Source organism: Gossypium hirsutum, chromosome D12, assembly GCF_007990345.1.
Source record: "Gossypium hirsutum isolate 1008001.06 chromosome D12, Gossypium_hirsutum_v2.1, whole genome shotgun sequence".
Classification (NCBI taxonomy): Eukaryota; Viridiplantae; Streptophyta; class Magnoliopsida; order Malvales; family Malvaceae; genus Gossypium; species Gossypium hirsutum.
The window spans coordinates 40,034,691-40,050,938 of NC_053448.1; the positions used below are offsets into that span (position 1 = coordinate 40,034,691).

At 32.4% G+C, this 16,248-nt stretch overlaps 1 protein-coding gene across 1 annotated transcript; it reads left to right on the forward strand.

Annotated features, from left to right (window-relative positions):
• LOC107945955 (1-aminocyclopropane-1-carboxylate synthase) lies at positions 1 to 3,565 on the forward strand. The gene is made up of 4 exons (XM_016880127.2): positions 1 to 445; positions 868 to 999; positions 1,097 to 1,257; positions 2,399 to 3,565. Exons 1-4 carry the CDS (start codon positions 275 to 277, stop codon positions 3,387 to 3,389), a joined length of 1,455 nt encoding a protein of 484 aa, XP_016735616.1. The 5' UTR covers positions 1 to 274; the 3' UTR covers positions 3,390 to 3,565.
• The last annotated feature ends 12,683 nt before the right edge of the window (positions 3,566 to 16,248 follow it).

Consider the following 16,248-nt stretch of genomic DNA (forward strand, 5'->3'; position numbering starts at 1 on the left):
ACGAAGCCAAAAGTTCCAAAACCACAAAGAAATGAAATTCTATCGTGTTCAGATTTTTTGTCTCTCTTAATTCCTCGTGTGTAAATCAAACATTTGGACAAAAGAAAAAAGAAGAAGAAGAAGAAGACATTTTTGGTTGGCTTGCCTTATAAATAAGACCACAAACTCTCTCATTGTCTGCAAATAAACATCTCACTATACTATACCACCTTCAACTGAAACCTTTTCAAGCTTTATAATAGTAGCACTGTAAAAGCAAAGGCAAGAAAGAAACATGGAGATTAAGAGAAAGAACAAGACACAGCTATTGTCTAAGATAGCCACTAACGACCGATATGGAGAGAATTCACCATATTTTGATGGGTGGAAAGCTTATGACAATAACCCTTTTCACCCTACTCAGAATCCCAATGGTGTGATTCAAATGGGCCTGGCGGAGAATAAGGTATGTATGTATGTATGCATGTGTGTGTATGTAGGTAATTAGTAGGGTTGAATTTGGTTCGATTTTCGATTTTTTTACGTTAATTTGAGTTTAAATTTATTGGACTTTATTTTGATTAAAATGGATTTGTTTTACAATTTTTAAAGTATTTTAATTTTTTAACTACATGAATATAATCAATAACCCGGTTTTAGAAAACAAAGGTCATTCTCGTTTTCGTTGAATTCACTTACATCAAATCCATATAAACGCACAAAATTTCTTTCTTTTTTTAAAATTAAATTTGATATCTTAGATCCAATTTATATAAATGTGATTTTTTTTATTTCTCATGCTTTTATATAAAAAATAAAAAAATAAAAAAATATTTTCCTGGCCCTAGTAGCTGGTTGATTAATTTCCATCTTTGTTTCGCTTTTCAGCTTTGCTTTGATTTGATAAAAAAGTGGATAATGGAAAACCCTGATGCTTCCATATGCACTGCTGGAGGAGTTGATAAGTTCAAAGATGTTGCAATCTTTCAAGATTACCATGGCTTGAAAGAGTTTAGAGAGGTAATCAAATTCGAGTGAATGTTAGATACGAATATATATTTAAAAATTAAAATTTATGTTTATATCTGAATATGTGTAAAAAATGAGTTTATTTCAGGCTATAGCGAAGTTTATGGGAAGAGTAGGAGGAAACAAGGTCACATTCGATGCGAGCCGTATAGTGATGAGCAGCGGAGCCACAGGAGCAAACGAGACGATTATGTTTTGCTTAGTCAATCCAGGCGACGCTTTTCTTGTACCTTCTCCTTATTATCCAGGGTACGTATCTTATTATTATTGAAAGATGATAAGGTTTGAACCCATATCATATAAGTATTCGACGGGAGCATATATCGAATGTATTTTTGATCTTATTTATAAAGTTTTTTAATCTTACTACAGGTTTAGAAAATATTATCCTCTTTCAATATGTTATAAAGAAAATAATTTTGAAATATTTTAAAACTTGGATTTTCCAAAAAACAAAAGAAGAAATCAAACCCAACCCAAAGTGGAGTAGGCCACTTGGCCTATAAATGCCTCATATGAAACGTGTTCATTCATAAATAATTCTTCTTCTTTTGGATTAATTCTACCAAATATCCTAATCTATGATCCATAACTTCAATCCATTTATAGTCTCAAAACATTCTTATTGAGGTTTAAGTTAATGGTTAGGCTGATGAAAAGACTCTTGAATACAATTTTAATATTTTAAAGACTTAATTTGAATATTTTGAAGTTTATGAATTAATTTAAAATTTCGGTAATAGTTTGGAGATGTTTAGTGAAATTCACCCTTTTTATATATATATTTTTTCCATTAGTTGAAGGCAACTGGTGGTTCAACTTAAGGTGTTCATGGGTCTGACCAAGACGAGCTTAAGTATGATATTAATATACTTTAAGCTTGCCCAAATTCATTCTGACCCAAAATATAGATCTAAAATTTTGCTTAAACTTGCTCATACTTATAAATGATTAACCCAAGCTTATTTTAGATCCACTCATATATTTTTAAAATTTTTATTTTAAAAAATATATTTATATTATTTTAATTTAATATTTAATAATATATTATTTATTTATTAAAATTTTATATATAGGGATCTTTAACATTTTTTAATGTTTACATTATAGTATTATTATATATTACTATAGATTTATTTTTTATGTGTTATAAATTACATAATATAAAATATTACAAACTTAAAAATAGCCCTAACTGAGCTTGGGCATTGAATGGTCAAGCTTGAGCCTAACCCATATTTTAAACAGATTTAATCCTTTACTCAATGATTAAAAATAATTAAAAATTCGCTTCAACTAAAATTTTTTAGAACCAAAAACAAATAATCTGACTGATTGAATCACTCATTCGATTTATATCTGCTTTGCTCATTATTTGAAAACTGTGCAGATTTGCCCGAGACCTAAGATGGCGCACTGGGTTAGAAATAGTTCCAGTTGACTGCAAAAGCTCAAACAATTTTCGTATAACGAGAGCTGCCATGGAAGATGCATATGAAAAAGCTCAAAAATGGAACCTCAATGTCAAAGGCATCATCATTGCGAACCCTTCGAACCCTTTAGGCACCACATTGGACATTGAAACGATGAGAAGCTTAGTCGCTTTTGTCAACGAAAAGAACATTCACCTCGTTTGCGACGAAATCTATGCTGCCACTGTCTTTGACTCCCCTCGATTCGTTAGCGTTGCCGAGGTTATACAAGATATGGATTGTTGCAACCGCGATCTCATTCACATTGTTTATAGCTTGTCCAAGGACATGGGGATCCCAGGTTTTCGGGTCGGGATAGTGTACTCATTCAACGACGATGTTATGCTTTGCGCTCGTAAGATGTCAAGTTTCGGATTGGTGTCGTCGCAAACACAATATTTGCTTGCTTCAATGTTGTCCGACGATGGGTTCGTGGGGAACTTTTTAAGGGAAAGTTCTAAGAGGTTGGCCAAGAGGCACTATGTTTTCACCAAGGGGTTGGAACAAGTTGGGATTTCTTGCTTAACAAGTAATGCCGGTTTGTTTTTTTGGATGGACATGAGACTGCTCCTTAAAGAGCAATCTTTCGAGGGAGAAATTGAGTTGTGGCGTGTGATTCTTAATGAATTGAAACTCAATGTTTCTCCGGGCTCATCTTTTCAATGTTCTGAGCCGGGTTGGTTTCGAGTTTGCTTCGCGAACATGGATGACGAGACTGTCGAAGTAGCCCTCAACAGGATTCGAGCATTTGTGCTCAATCGAGAGAACCAAGAATCGAATAGGTCGAAACGTTGTTGGCGGAAGAAACACCTTCGCCTCAGTTTCTCTTCCACTAGATTGTATGACGAGACCATAATGTCTCCATGCATGATTTCCCCTCACTCACCACTTGTTCGGGCGAAGACTTAACAAATACTTAAAACCAACTTAAACTCGAAACCCTAAATCTTATGATGTTTGAACTTAATAGTCGATTTATTAAACCACTAGGTTACTAATTTTTTCCTTGTATATTTCCGCATTGAAAATTTTTGCCCTATGTAAGCATTAAGTTTGTGGGAGATGAAATATATATTGTTCTAGCATTATAACAATAGTTAATATTTGGTACATTAATGATGTACTTTTTTTATTTTACAAGTAGCCTTAACAAATTGTTATGTGTCTCTTTTATATATATATATATTTTTTAATATTTTATTATAAAAGTAACTACTGATATTATAAAAGTAAAAAAATAATAAAATAATACTAAATTATTGTATAAGGACTAAAATTTGAATTTAAATATTGTAAAAGGACCAAAATTAGAATTTAACCTATATATATATTTCATAAACATATTCAAGTAATTACAACATAAAATCAAACTAATCCAAAACAACATATGCATATAACAAAACTCAACACCCATCAACTTGAATACTCAAAAATCAAACAATCTCAAAGAATTGTTTACTTACAAATTAGAAATTAGGTGACCGAGACAAATAACTCGACAACAATCAATTATATGACATCATTTGATTGGCCATAACATTCCATTTCCATGCCATTAATATTGCCTTGGTGGTGCAAACATATGAGACAGACAAACAAACAAACATGGCATGGAACATGATGTGATCTCACATGTGCATCATGAACTATATACATATATACATGGTATGCTAGATTTGTCACATCAGTGGCTTCCCCCCATATGAAATTATGAAGCTTTCAAGTAATCCAGAAGCCATTTATTCCATGGCTTACTCAAAGGGTATGTATATATAGTATAGTCTTAGTCTACAGACGTGTTTCATAATATCTAATAGAAAACATGTAGATATTGACATTGTAACATAAACTCTCGTGATTTTTTATAACATAAATTATGCATTAAATTATTAGTGAATTTATGTTTTGATTACTCAATTTTAAAAAAGTTATAAAATAGCCTTTAAACTATTCGAAAGTTTTTATTTAAGTTATTGGGCTATTAAAATTGTTGTTTTACGACCTTCTCTATTCGCACCACCTGCACCAATCGAAATCTCTCATTCTCCTTCTCTTCTACAATTCAGTTTTTTTCATGAAACAACTTTAAATGTCACAAATTTGTAAACCAAAAATCCAAACGGCTTTATTCTCCGATCTCTAACACTAGTTGTTAGATTAACTTGGATCTATGGCATGTTCTACTCATTGATGGGTACTAATCCACCGTACCTATCGTTGAATTGTCGCTCGAAGCTCGCTAGTTGGGATTTAAAAAAAATTTAACAACCAGTGACTTAAATAAAAACTTCCAAATAGGTCAGTGACCATTTTGTAACTTTTTGAAGTTGAGTGACCAAAAGTAAACTTATTAATAGTTTAGTGACCTTGAGTATAGTTTACCCTTTTTTAATCAGTGCCAAGATGTTTAATTATGATTTTAGTCTCTTTACTATATCAAAATTTGAGATCAGTCCTTCTCATTTGGCATAATTTGATCCCTTTATTTTTATAATGTTGTTAGTAGCTTTAAGCTGATCACATCACTAGTTACTATCATTAGAAAGGCAAAGCGGAACTTTTTACTTTTAATGGTACCTTTACTTTTAAAATGTTGATTTGATACCTAAATTTTAATTTCGTCTATCAATGTGTTATCTCTTTCTAATAGTGTTAAATTCTGACATTTTTTTAAAAGCTCAAGTATAACATTGATAGATAAAATTAAAGTTTAGGTAACAAAACCGATATTTTGAAAGTAGAAATATCACAATATAAGATTTAATAAAGGGCCAAATTTACGATTATCCTTTTTTATATAGCCTTGAGTAGTTGGCTAACATATAAGTTTGTTATTGGTTGAAAAACAAGGATTTTGTGTTAGCGAGGTATATATAAAATAAAAAATTATTGTAAGGGCATTATTATAAAACTTTTGAAAAGAATAAAAGAGAAGGGTAAGCTATCTTGCTAGTCACTTTAAATAGCGGTCATCATTATTTTGGTTGCTCAAAAATGTTTTTTTATTGATTTGGTCACTCGAAAAACAAGTGATTAAACTCCACCATTAAATGGTAATGGAAAGATTAATAACGCATTTTCATATATATATATATTGGATGACTAAAATAGGAACGACTCTTATTTAGAGCAATTAACATGGAAATGTATAGTCAACATCATGTTATAATTTAACGGTAAAATGACCAACTTAATCAATTTATGTTTTGAATGACCAAAATAAAAATAACCCATATTATCGAATAAGATGCTTTCTTTTTAACTTGTAACTTTTAACTGTTTGATTGAATATTCAACATGGAAGCCTAATGTCCTACCATATGAGATGAAATATGATGCGCCACCCAAAGAACAATATGTTTGCACCCAATTCAGCAGTTGTTTAACCCTTCAAGTTATATATATATATATATGATACCAAATTATGTTCCATCTATTTCTATACATATCTCATCACCATAGTCCATAGCCTACCACAAACAAATCTTTAAATGTTTATATTGGTTTATAAAGGACGGTAAATTTTTGGCTTTGTTAGCTCAATCAACATTGAGTTGCGTAAGCTTTAAGCTTTGCCGTCCAAGGGTTCCTTCTCCATCATGTTTACTTATCTTGTAATTTAGAATTAAGAGTATATAATATAATATAATAAAATATAATAGTCTAAGTATATATAAGCAAAATTAGATATTAAAAGCAAAATCAATATGATTTAAGCATGAAATAAAAAATTCTCGTAATAATTCCAGTTAAAAAATTCTACTCACTTAATTTTTACTGAAACAATCATAATTTGAGCTCTTAAACTTGAAATAAGGTGATTCAAAATACGTTTTGAAGTTAAAAGATAAATATTTCATTGGTCAAAAGACATCTTGAGCCAAAATTGCCTGGATCCCATTCCAAAACATGTTGCAAGTCGATTAATTTTTTAGACTTGAAAAATGTCAACTTTGGTGAACTTAAATTAATAAATTTCACCCCATCCGTGATGTATGTATGTATGTATGTATGTATGTATGTATGTATGTATGTATGTATGTATGTATGTATGTATGTATGTATGTATGGGTGAAACCATAAATTTTACTTAGGATCGAGATATCGAGATAAAATTATAAATTTTTAAAGGGGGCAAAGTTAAAAAGGATTTAATTGTATTATTAATTTTTAGGAGGCGCTAAAAATGAAAATTTTTCATTCAACTAAGAACTAAAAGACTTAAATAGAATGATTTAATGTTTGAAAAGAGCTCATGGGAAATTTTCTCATTTAACCAAAGGGGCCAAGGTCTTTGGCTATGCCCCTGAAAGTATGTGTATGTACTACAACCCAATTGTTAATGTAAATTTATATTTTAGCATGCAAATTAGACTATAATCCAAATTTGACTAGTTAGTTTCCATGTACAGTTCCTAGGTACTAGTATAAATACCTAGCACTTGTATAACAATAGATATATACTAAAAAAAATTATTTCTCTTTCTTGTCTTAAGTTTCATAACATGGTATCAAGAGCTTAGGTTCCCTTTCTGTTTTTTCTTTGCTCTTTTGGTCTTGTTTTGGGCATCATCACCCCTGTTTATTCCTCTTTTTCAATCCGTTGACCAAACTGCTCCCACCATTTTCCATTGTTCTACTTCTATTTATTCACTCTCTTTCTATCTGATTTGTCTTTATCATGAAGAAAATAGAGATTTCCCGCCCCATTTATGCTACCCGGATGGGACAAATTACAATCTTTGGGCTTTCGGGATGTGTAGCTTCCTTATTGGTTGAAAATTGTGGCGCATTGTTACTTGTGATAATATTCAGCCTGTTCATGAGACGGATGAGACTATTATTGAGTATAAAGACCGTTTGGTGGATTGGGACAGTAAGAATTATCAGATTATCACTTGGTTTTGTAATACTTCTATTCTTGACATTTATGCGCAGTTTGATGAGTTTGAAATAACAAAAGAGATATGGGATTTTCTTGCTGCTCGATATCAAACCACTGGCCTTGCTCACTACTTTTAATTATGGAGTACCTTGCACAGTCTCAACCAGAAGCCTAGTCAATCTGTGAACACCTTTTCTAGCCAAAGTGAAGCCAATCTGGACTCAATTGTCCCAAGCTAAGATCAGTGAGGATTATCTTTGCCTTATCTACATCCTTATGACACTTCGCTCTGAATATAAGCCAATTCGAGCCTCTCTGCTACTTCAGAGTCCCCTTTCGTCCTTAGACACTGTTGTTGAAAAACTTATTTTTGAAGAGACCAGTCGAGGCTAGTCCAAGCATCTTCCTCTGATTTTGCTCTTACTACTAAACGATTGTCTCAGAAGTCTAGCTCTAGCAAGGTTTTCTATAAAAACTGTCATCAGAATGGCCATCAATTTTCCTCCTGCCCTAAGGTGGAATGTCGTTACTGTGACAAACATGGCTACTTATTTGGCGTAGTGCATGTAATTTAGTGTATACACTTACCTCGTTGGTAGTATGTATTAGTTGAAAGGTAAACTATGTTTGCAAACTAGATTCACATATAATGGTTATGTGAGGTAGGTTAATCATTGAATTTATATGAGCTTACTAAGTATTCCTAATACTTACTTCCGCTTTACTTTTACCTTGTAGATACTAATCGGGTTTATTGGATCAACAAGAAGTTTACACTATGCGCCAACATTGTGGCAAACCTTTGATTTTGTTTAGTTTGTCTAAGTGGCATGTATATAGAGGGTTTGTTATTTTGTAATCAATCATGTTAGAGTTTGAAGGGTTATCCTTGTGCTTTTTTTTATGTATGTAATTAAAATGGATACAAGTTTTGTTTATGATATACATTGGCAGTTTTTGCGGTACTTATTGTATTGTAGAGGTATCTGTAGAACAATCTGTCATTTTAATAGTCTCTATACTTCGGGCAAAAGTTGTGTTCGCGAAAAAATCCGCAGTTTAGCAATCTGAAATTCTATGCATAATTTATCGATCCACCATTTTTCTAGTCCGCGGCATGGTCCGCCATGCATGTTTAAAGTACGTAAAAATGTTATCTGAGTTTTACATGGTAACCTCCTATAGCTCAGGCCTGACAACCAGACTGGGCAAGGGGTGTGACAGAGGGCCTAGCTAGAAATTATCCAAAGAGCCAAAATAATTATTTAGCCATTATTTAACATGAAGTTGTGAATGATCATGGTTGATTCAACTTAGTTTAATTATATGTATATTAAGGCTTTATTTAACTAATTAAATATGATTAATTAAACAAAACTAATGCTAATCTAAGTATATATATTAAGTTGAGTGGAAGATTGTTACCTTCTCTTTTTATTTCTATAATCCAAAACATTGAAGCGAAAAGAAAAACTCCAAACATCCTTAGCAACTTTCGACCATCAACCAAGGTACATAAGCTAGTTTTCTTTAATTTTTATATATTCTTAATCATGGGAGCTTGAATTAGCTAGCCCATCTATCAATTTGTTCAATTAGTTTATATTTAACAAGTTTCCATTATAGAGAAACTGATGCTTTTGAGCTTAAATCGAAGAAATTGATAGTTAATAAGCTTAGATTGTGATAAGGGCTAAATTAGAAACTAAATTTAACTTGTTAAATAACTTTGTAACATGAGGGACTAAATTGAATAAATTATGCTATAGATAGAAGGCATAATATCAAAATAACCCCTAACATTTGGTTGTTTGGCCACTTTGGCCTTTAACGTTTTTTTTTGGATCACTTTCACACCTAACATTTTTTTTGGTCAAATTGACTTGTTTTTAACGGAGATGTCAATGTGGCCGTTAGGTGACTAATGAAACTGATTTGGAAAAAAATTACTCCACCTAGGTGCCAAATGTATGTAAATGCTGACGTGGCATTATTTTTTTCTTATATGCCACGTTAGCAAATAAATTTAAAATAAAATAATAAAAACCCCTAAACACACACGGGCACAATTAAATCAATGTAAGAGCTCCTAAATGAAGAACCCTAAATCTCGTATCCTCTCCTTCTTCATTAAAATTCTGTAAAAATCGAAGCTTGAAATCTAGTGGGCTGGTAAAAGAAGCAAAAATATTGTCTGAAAAACGTAGTTGGAAGCCATCAATGGAGAAGTTTCCTTATTCGAAGTTGGTTTCTTTATCATGAGGGGAGTTCATTTATGATGGAGAGAAAATAACATATTTCTGTAACAAGTTAGCTGCGAGAGAGACTTTGTGGAGCGATTTAAACCTAGGTAAAAGGTATTATGGTTGCTTAGATTTTCTAGTAAGCATATATCTAGCCAATTTGTTTTAGGGTTCATAAGAAATTGAAGATTTTTTTAGTTTGTTTGATTTTTGTGTCGGTTGGACTAAATTGGTGCTACAATTCGTCATAGCATTAGATTTTTGAGTGAATTGTAGGTTGGTGGATGTAGACTTTTCAAGTGGTATGATGATAAGTTGTGTAACAGGGCGAATGAAGTAATACATGAATTACGTGATAGTGAAAGGAAACTTGCAAAAGAGAATACGAGACTTAGCAAGCAGATTATGAAGTGTGGAAGTGTTGAGATGTTTGAGAGTGGTAGTAGAAGCAGTAATGTTGAGATGTCTGAGAGTGGCAATATGCAAAATGTGGGCAAGAACAACCAAACAAAATAGGTTAATCATGATGTTATGGAACACATTGAATTAAACACAAAGATTAAGAGCTTGAAGCAAAAATGTAAATCACTCAAGAAAGAGAAAGAGTTTTATAAAAAAATATTTATTTGCAGTGCATTATTTATCTTATGTGTCACATTATTTAGGAATGTTATAATTTGAAAAGCATGGTGTCATGTTTTTATGTTTTGTACATCTAGTACCTTCAAACTTTGTTGTTGACATAAATTGTCACATTTAAATTAGTGTTTGTAGCTAATTTGAGGGAAGTGTAATGAAAGGTTTACGAGCAAAATGAACAAAAGAATGTTTGTTGAAAAAAGAAGTTACATGTACTAAAATGTTGGGTATTTGACATTGTATGTCATGTTCAAAATAGTAACTAACAAAATAACCCTAGAACCACATAGTTGCCGATAGCAGTAATGGTTTGCCACATTAAATTGTTACATATACCATCATTGTTATACCAACTTCAAGCAAGTCCTAGAAGCCTAAAATACAAAAAAAAAATCTTAAGCAACTATCACATGTAATGGCAAACAAAAAATATATCAAGCAACTATTTCAACAAACAAACAAAATGTTTAGTCAAAATAACATCTCAATTCATTTCTTCATTTTCTTTGCTGCAGTGGATTCTTGTGTGCTAATAGGTTCCTGATATACTATCCTTTTTTTGCTTCTAGTTCTTGTACTCGTACGAGACTAAGGAAAAAATCACAACCCCAAATTAGATTTAAATATTTTGAAACTTGACAGTAAAAAAATGTTTATAATATACTTGTGATCCAGTTGTATTAGGTTGAATGCATGGTCTTTTGTTGTTCTTTTTTTGGCTTCTAGTTCTTGTACTTATACCAGACTAAGACAATAAAAAATCACAAACCCAAATTAGATTTAAATATTTTGAAACTTGACAATGAAAAAGTGTTTATATATACCTGTGATCCAGTTGTGTTAGGTTGAAGGCATGATCTTCTGTTGTGACCCTCACCACCACATTTTCTGCATCTCATAATTAAACTAGCCCTATTGAGTTGTCCAAGCTTCACTTTTTTCAATTCATTTTTTGTCTTCCTTCTATTCTTCTTTTGCCAGTTCATTCTTTTGCCTACCAGGCATTATTTTCTCAACTAGTGGAAGCATCGGCTCAATACCAGTTTTTCTCCATTCATGTAACCCATTTATGGGTTGTAAAACATATGCATATGCTTTCAAATATGTCTCATTCTGGTAGTACCTATATAAGTAGTCATCAGGATCTTATTCAAGATGTCATATAGCAAAACAGGCATGGGGATAAGGGATCCCAGATAATTGCCAGCTTCGACAACTGCAAGTTTTATCCTCTACATTTTCTATGTATTGTTTTCTGCCTTTCTTAACTTCACACCTATTTTCTCCATTCCAGATCATCTTCCAATCAACACCTTCCTTCTTGATGTCATCAAATTTCTTCCTTGTCAGTAGATCATAATTGTATTTCCATGAATTGCATTACTTCCTCTTATCCACTATTTTGGTCATCATTTTAACTATGATTTCCTCCAACATGGTTATTATGCTCTTGAATTTAGACTCCACCATGCTAGAGTTAAATGCTCCACAGAGGTTATTGTCAACAATATCTGACACCGAGTGCAACCGTCAGAAAGCGTTGGTTCAAGCTTTCGAATTCTTAAAGAACAATTCTTTTGCGACACCTTCATCAATCTTATACAATTCTTCTTTATTTTATTCCCACTCTCTTTCTGTTGTATACTTCACAATTTTCCAAAAAGCAAATTCGAATGCCTTTGCTTTCTTCCTACCAAACCAGTTTGATAAGACATGCCTAACACAATTTCTATGTTCTACTTAAGGCAGAATGTCATTAATGGTTATATCAAGACCTTGCAAATTAATTTACAAAATATAAGTAAAATATCATTAATAAATTGGTGCAAAATAAATAGCATTATTTAGCTTTTGCCGGTCACTGATGATGATATACCCAAAACCATTTTCCATTCCTAAGTCTGTTGTCAAAAGACTAAGAAACCATGACCAAGAATCAATGCATTCCCCCTCAGCAATAGCTCAGAAAACTAGGTACATCTGATTATTTCCATTTCTCCCAACAGTAGAAAACATCTCACTCTTAAATAGACCTTTTAAGAAGCAGTCATTCAAACCTAGTATAGGTATGCACCCTTTCTTCCAACCTCTTTTCAGTGCTTCAAAACAGACAAAAAACCTCTTGAAATGTGGTGGAGATTCAGATGCGACTCTATTCTCTATCATCTTTATAGTACTTCTAATATTCTTTAGTCTCAACTCATCAGCATAATCCCACAGCATAACGAATTCCTCTACAAGGTTTCTTGCCAACTTATCCTTCACCATTTTCTTGTCCTTTCTACACCTTATCATATTAACATTCACATGAATTTCTGAAGTTACCCTTCTTTGTATCTTCTTTAGCTTCATTTTTGGGTGGTCCCTAATAGTAGCTTCAAAATTATCTGCAATTACTTTTACATTAACCATTTTGTTTCTAAAACTAACACAATAGTTGTGCTCATCATGAAAACTTTTCACTTGCATGCATCTGGACATGTTACTATAACTTGCAAATATTCCCCATTTACACTTTTTAGATGCAATTCATTTAACTCTAACCATATTTAGTTTATTCTTGATTATCTTAAGTTCTCTTCTACAACACATTAAGTACTTACGAATTGCAGATTTGAATAGCTCACCATCTTTAAACATCATTCCAGTATAGAAGTGTGAACTTGCTAAGTTTGGATTGTATGCGGGGAACCTACTTATTCTTCTACAAGCATCAATATTTTCATCATCATCTGACCCAAGTATGCTCCCATGATCATCACTATCAAAATATTCAGTCTCATTTCCCTCTTCTTCCCTATCAACTCTATCATTTAGTCCTTCACCATTGACTTTTTCAAGGACCTCGACCTCAAATTGCTCTCCAGAGATTTCACTTTCAATCTTATCAAGTATTGTTTCCTTAGCTTTCCCATTGGTTTTCGCCTCCACTTCCCTCACCTTTTGCGTAGCTTCTTAAAGCTCCTCATCATCATCACCATCTGAAAAGCACATCACATTCATCAAATAAACATTCTCATCTTTTAAATCACTATCACTTTCATCCTCAACCCCCTCCTCACCAGTTTCTTTAACACAACTATTTAAACCTTCATCACCCTCTTCTAACCCTTCAATAGATGCATCTAAACCATCTAAACCTTTAACACCCTTACCACATTCACCACCCTCACCACCTTCATTGCCAGCAACCTCAACACCCTCCCCACCTAAACCTTCAACACCCTCACCACATTTACTGCCAGCAACCTCAGCACACTCTCCATTTAGACCTTCAACACCCTTACCACCTTTACTGCCAACAACCTCAACACCCTCCCACCTAAACCTTTACCACCTTCACTGCCAGCAACCTCAACACCCTTCCCATTTAAACCTTCAACACCCTTACCACTTTTACTGCCAGCAATTTCAACACCTTCATTACCATCACCAGCACCTTCCACAGTTGCTACAGGTAACATTAAATCGTCATCAGCAAAAATAGCAGTGCCAATCTCATGCTCTACGTACAAGTTTATTTTATCATGCTTAACCTAGTAGTTCAACATGTCTATAGTGCTACTGTCATTCCACACAGCCCTAAGGTTATCCTGCAAAGTTCTATTGCTAGGTACATCAAAATAAATTAGTTGTACTATATTAAACCCTAACCTTTTTTAACTATTTTACACAACTCAAAATATGATATCGTATCTGGATCCTCTTTAAACCTCACCACCTCACCACCTGAACACCTAACATGGAGATCACGTACAAATTTACCCACAACATACAAGTTAATGTAGTATTCCTCCTCTATATGCATCCGTAGTTTAAACAATAAAAAAACATATTACAAAAGTTAGAAAATAATAAGATTTCATACTAACAAACAAACAAAGTGCAACAAAAAAAAGTATAGACAAATAAAATATTAAATATCATAAACAATACAAAATGCATATAAAGTTAAATGATTTAATAATTATATAATCAAATCTAATAAAGTTTATATACATATAATAACATAACAACAAAAAAAGATGGAGAGACCACTTCAATAAGTTCGTCTACTAAATTATGCCTAGAACTATTGCACCCACCAACCAATATTATAACCCCCACCTAAAATTTGTGTACTGAACCAAAAAGTAAAGTGAAACATGGGGATTTGTCAAATGAAACAATTAGAAAGTCCTCTTTTTTAGGTTTTGGATTTATTGAGGGATTTTGATTTTGTTAGTAGCCAAAAACTAAAATACACGAAATTCCTCTTCTAATTAGTAGCAAAACCCTAAATCAATGTCTCAAAAATAAAAAATAATAAACAAAAATCCCCAAAATTGAAATACCTTAAACAAAAATCCCCAAAATCATAACCCTTAACCTAAAATCCTCAAATTTGGCAACCTAAACCAAAATCTCCAAAATCAAAAACCCTAAACATAAACCAAAACAACATACATAATGTTTCCAAAGTGAAAACTTTTAAAAACATACCCTAATATATCATCCAAAATCAAATGTGATTCTGCAACAGCCTTTGGGTAATCTTCTTTCGCACAATTTTCTTACTTTCTCGAGTTAAGGTTCATTGTCTGCTCTCTCTCTCTCTCTCTCTTTCTCTTTTTTATTAATTGATTCAAGATTTTTTTTGTTTTTAGGATCGATCGGGATTCTTTTTTTTAACATCTGATTTTTTTTTAATTATTTTTAATTTTAATTAGGTGTCACATGCTTTGGTGCTTAGGTGGAGTAATTTTTTTTCCAAATTAGCATCGTTAGTCACCGAACAGCCATGTCAGCACCTCCGTTAAAAACAGGCCAATTTGACCCCAAAAAAAATATTGGGTGTGAAAGTGATCCAAAAAAACATTAAAGGCCAAAGTGGCCAAACAACCAAACGTTAAGGGCTATTTTTTATATTATGCCTAGATGAAAAGTATAGGTCAGAATGTGAAATCAGATTTAGATCCAATGTTAGATATTGAAAAATATGAATATCTCGGATATAAAGACTAAATTGAATAAAATGAAAAATATATTGGTTATGTATTTTAATGTCATTCGGATGCAATATGATATTATTCTTATTATTGAATTATCGAATGTAGCTAAAGATGATGCCTGGTCGTTGTGAGAGAAGGGAAAGACGAGAGTCGTAGAAGAGTAACGACTTCTGTTTGTACTTTTATGATTCAAGTTTAATATATATGTATATATACATGATCATTTCATTTTAGTTATTGAGGTAATATTATTATTTTTCTTATGAATCGAATTATGTTTAACGGTATTAAATGCCAAGAATTGAATTATTTTGAGTGTCGTAGAAAAAAGTATGATATGATTTTGCTAAATGATGTGTGATATACGATATGAATTGATGATGAAATGGTATGTGATCATGATATATGTGAATCAGTTTATAATATATAATTAAAACATTAATTACCCTATTAGTTGTTCGAGCAAAGTCAGATATAGTTGGCATGGCATAAGCTTAAGTATAATGATTATAAGCCATCATTTTCAGGCAACCCGGGGTGATAGAATGTACATATTCTGGTAGCCATTGTTGTCGGGCAACCCGAGATGATAGAGTAAATAGATTGTGATAGTCTTCATTGCTAGGCAACCCAGGGTGGTAGTATGTATATGTTTTAGTAGTCATTGTTGCTAGGCAACCTGGGATAACAAAGTAATAGATCCATGTATCTGTCTTACATTCGTGTCAGGTTAATATGATTTATAAAGCATGAATTGGTTATATGATAATTGAAATGAAATGTGATTGAAATTGGTATACTCTGTATATATATGAAATATGGAAAGCAACACCATGTAGAAGATCATGTGAACTGGTTTATACGAGCCCTAAGGGCCAATATGGAAATGAAACAAATCAATAGATTCCATAAGTAATTAAGATAATTCTATAAATATATGGTAAGAATTGGAATGAAAATGAATTGTTCATGTATGTTGCCATTTGAGATAGGGAATAAGTCAATTCATG

Excerpts from the sequence above, each read along its gene's own strand:
- LOC107945955 (XM_016880127.2), top strand. The coding sequence starts at position 275 with ATGGAGATTAAGAGAAAGAACAAGACACAGCTATTGTCTAAGATAGCC. Across the intron at positions 446-867 it reads TGGGCCTGGCGGAGAATAAG|CTTTGCTTTGATTTGATAAA; the intron begins GTATGTATGTAT and ends TTCGCTTTTCAG. Across the intron at positions 1,000-1,096 it reads GCTTGAAAGAGTTTAGAGAG|GCTATAGCGAAGTTTATGGG; the intron begins GTAATCAAATTC and ends AGTTTATTTCAG.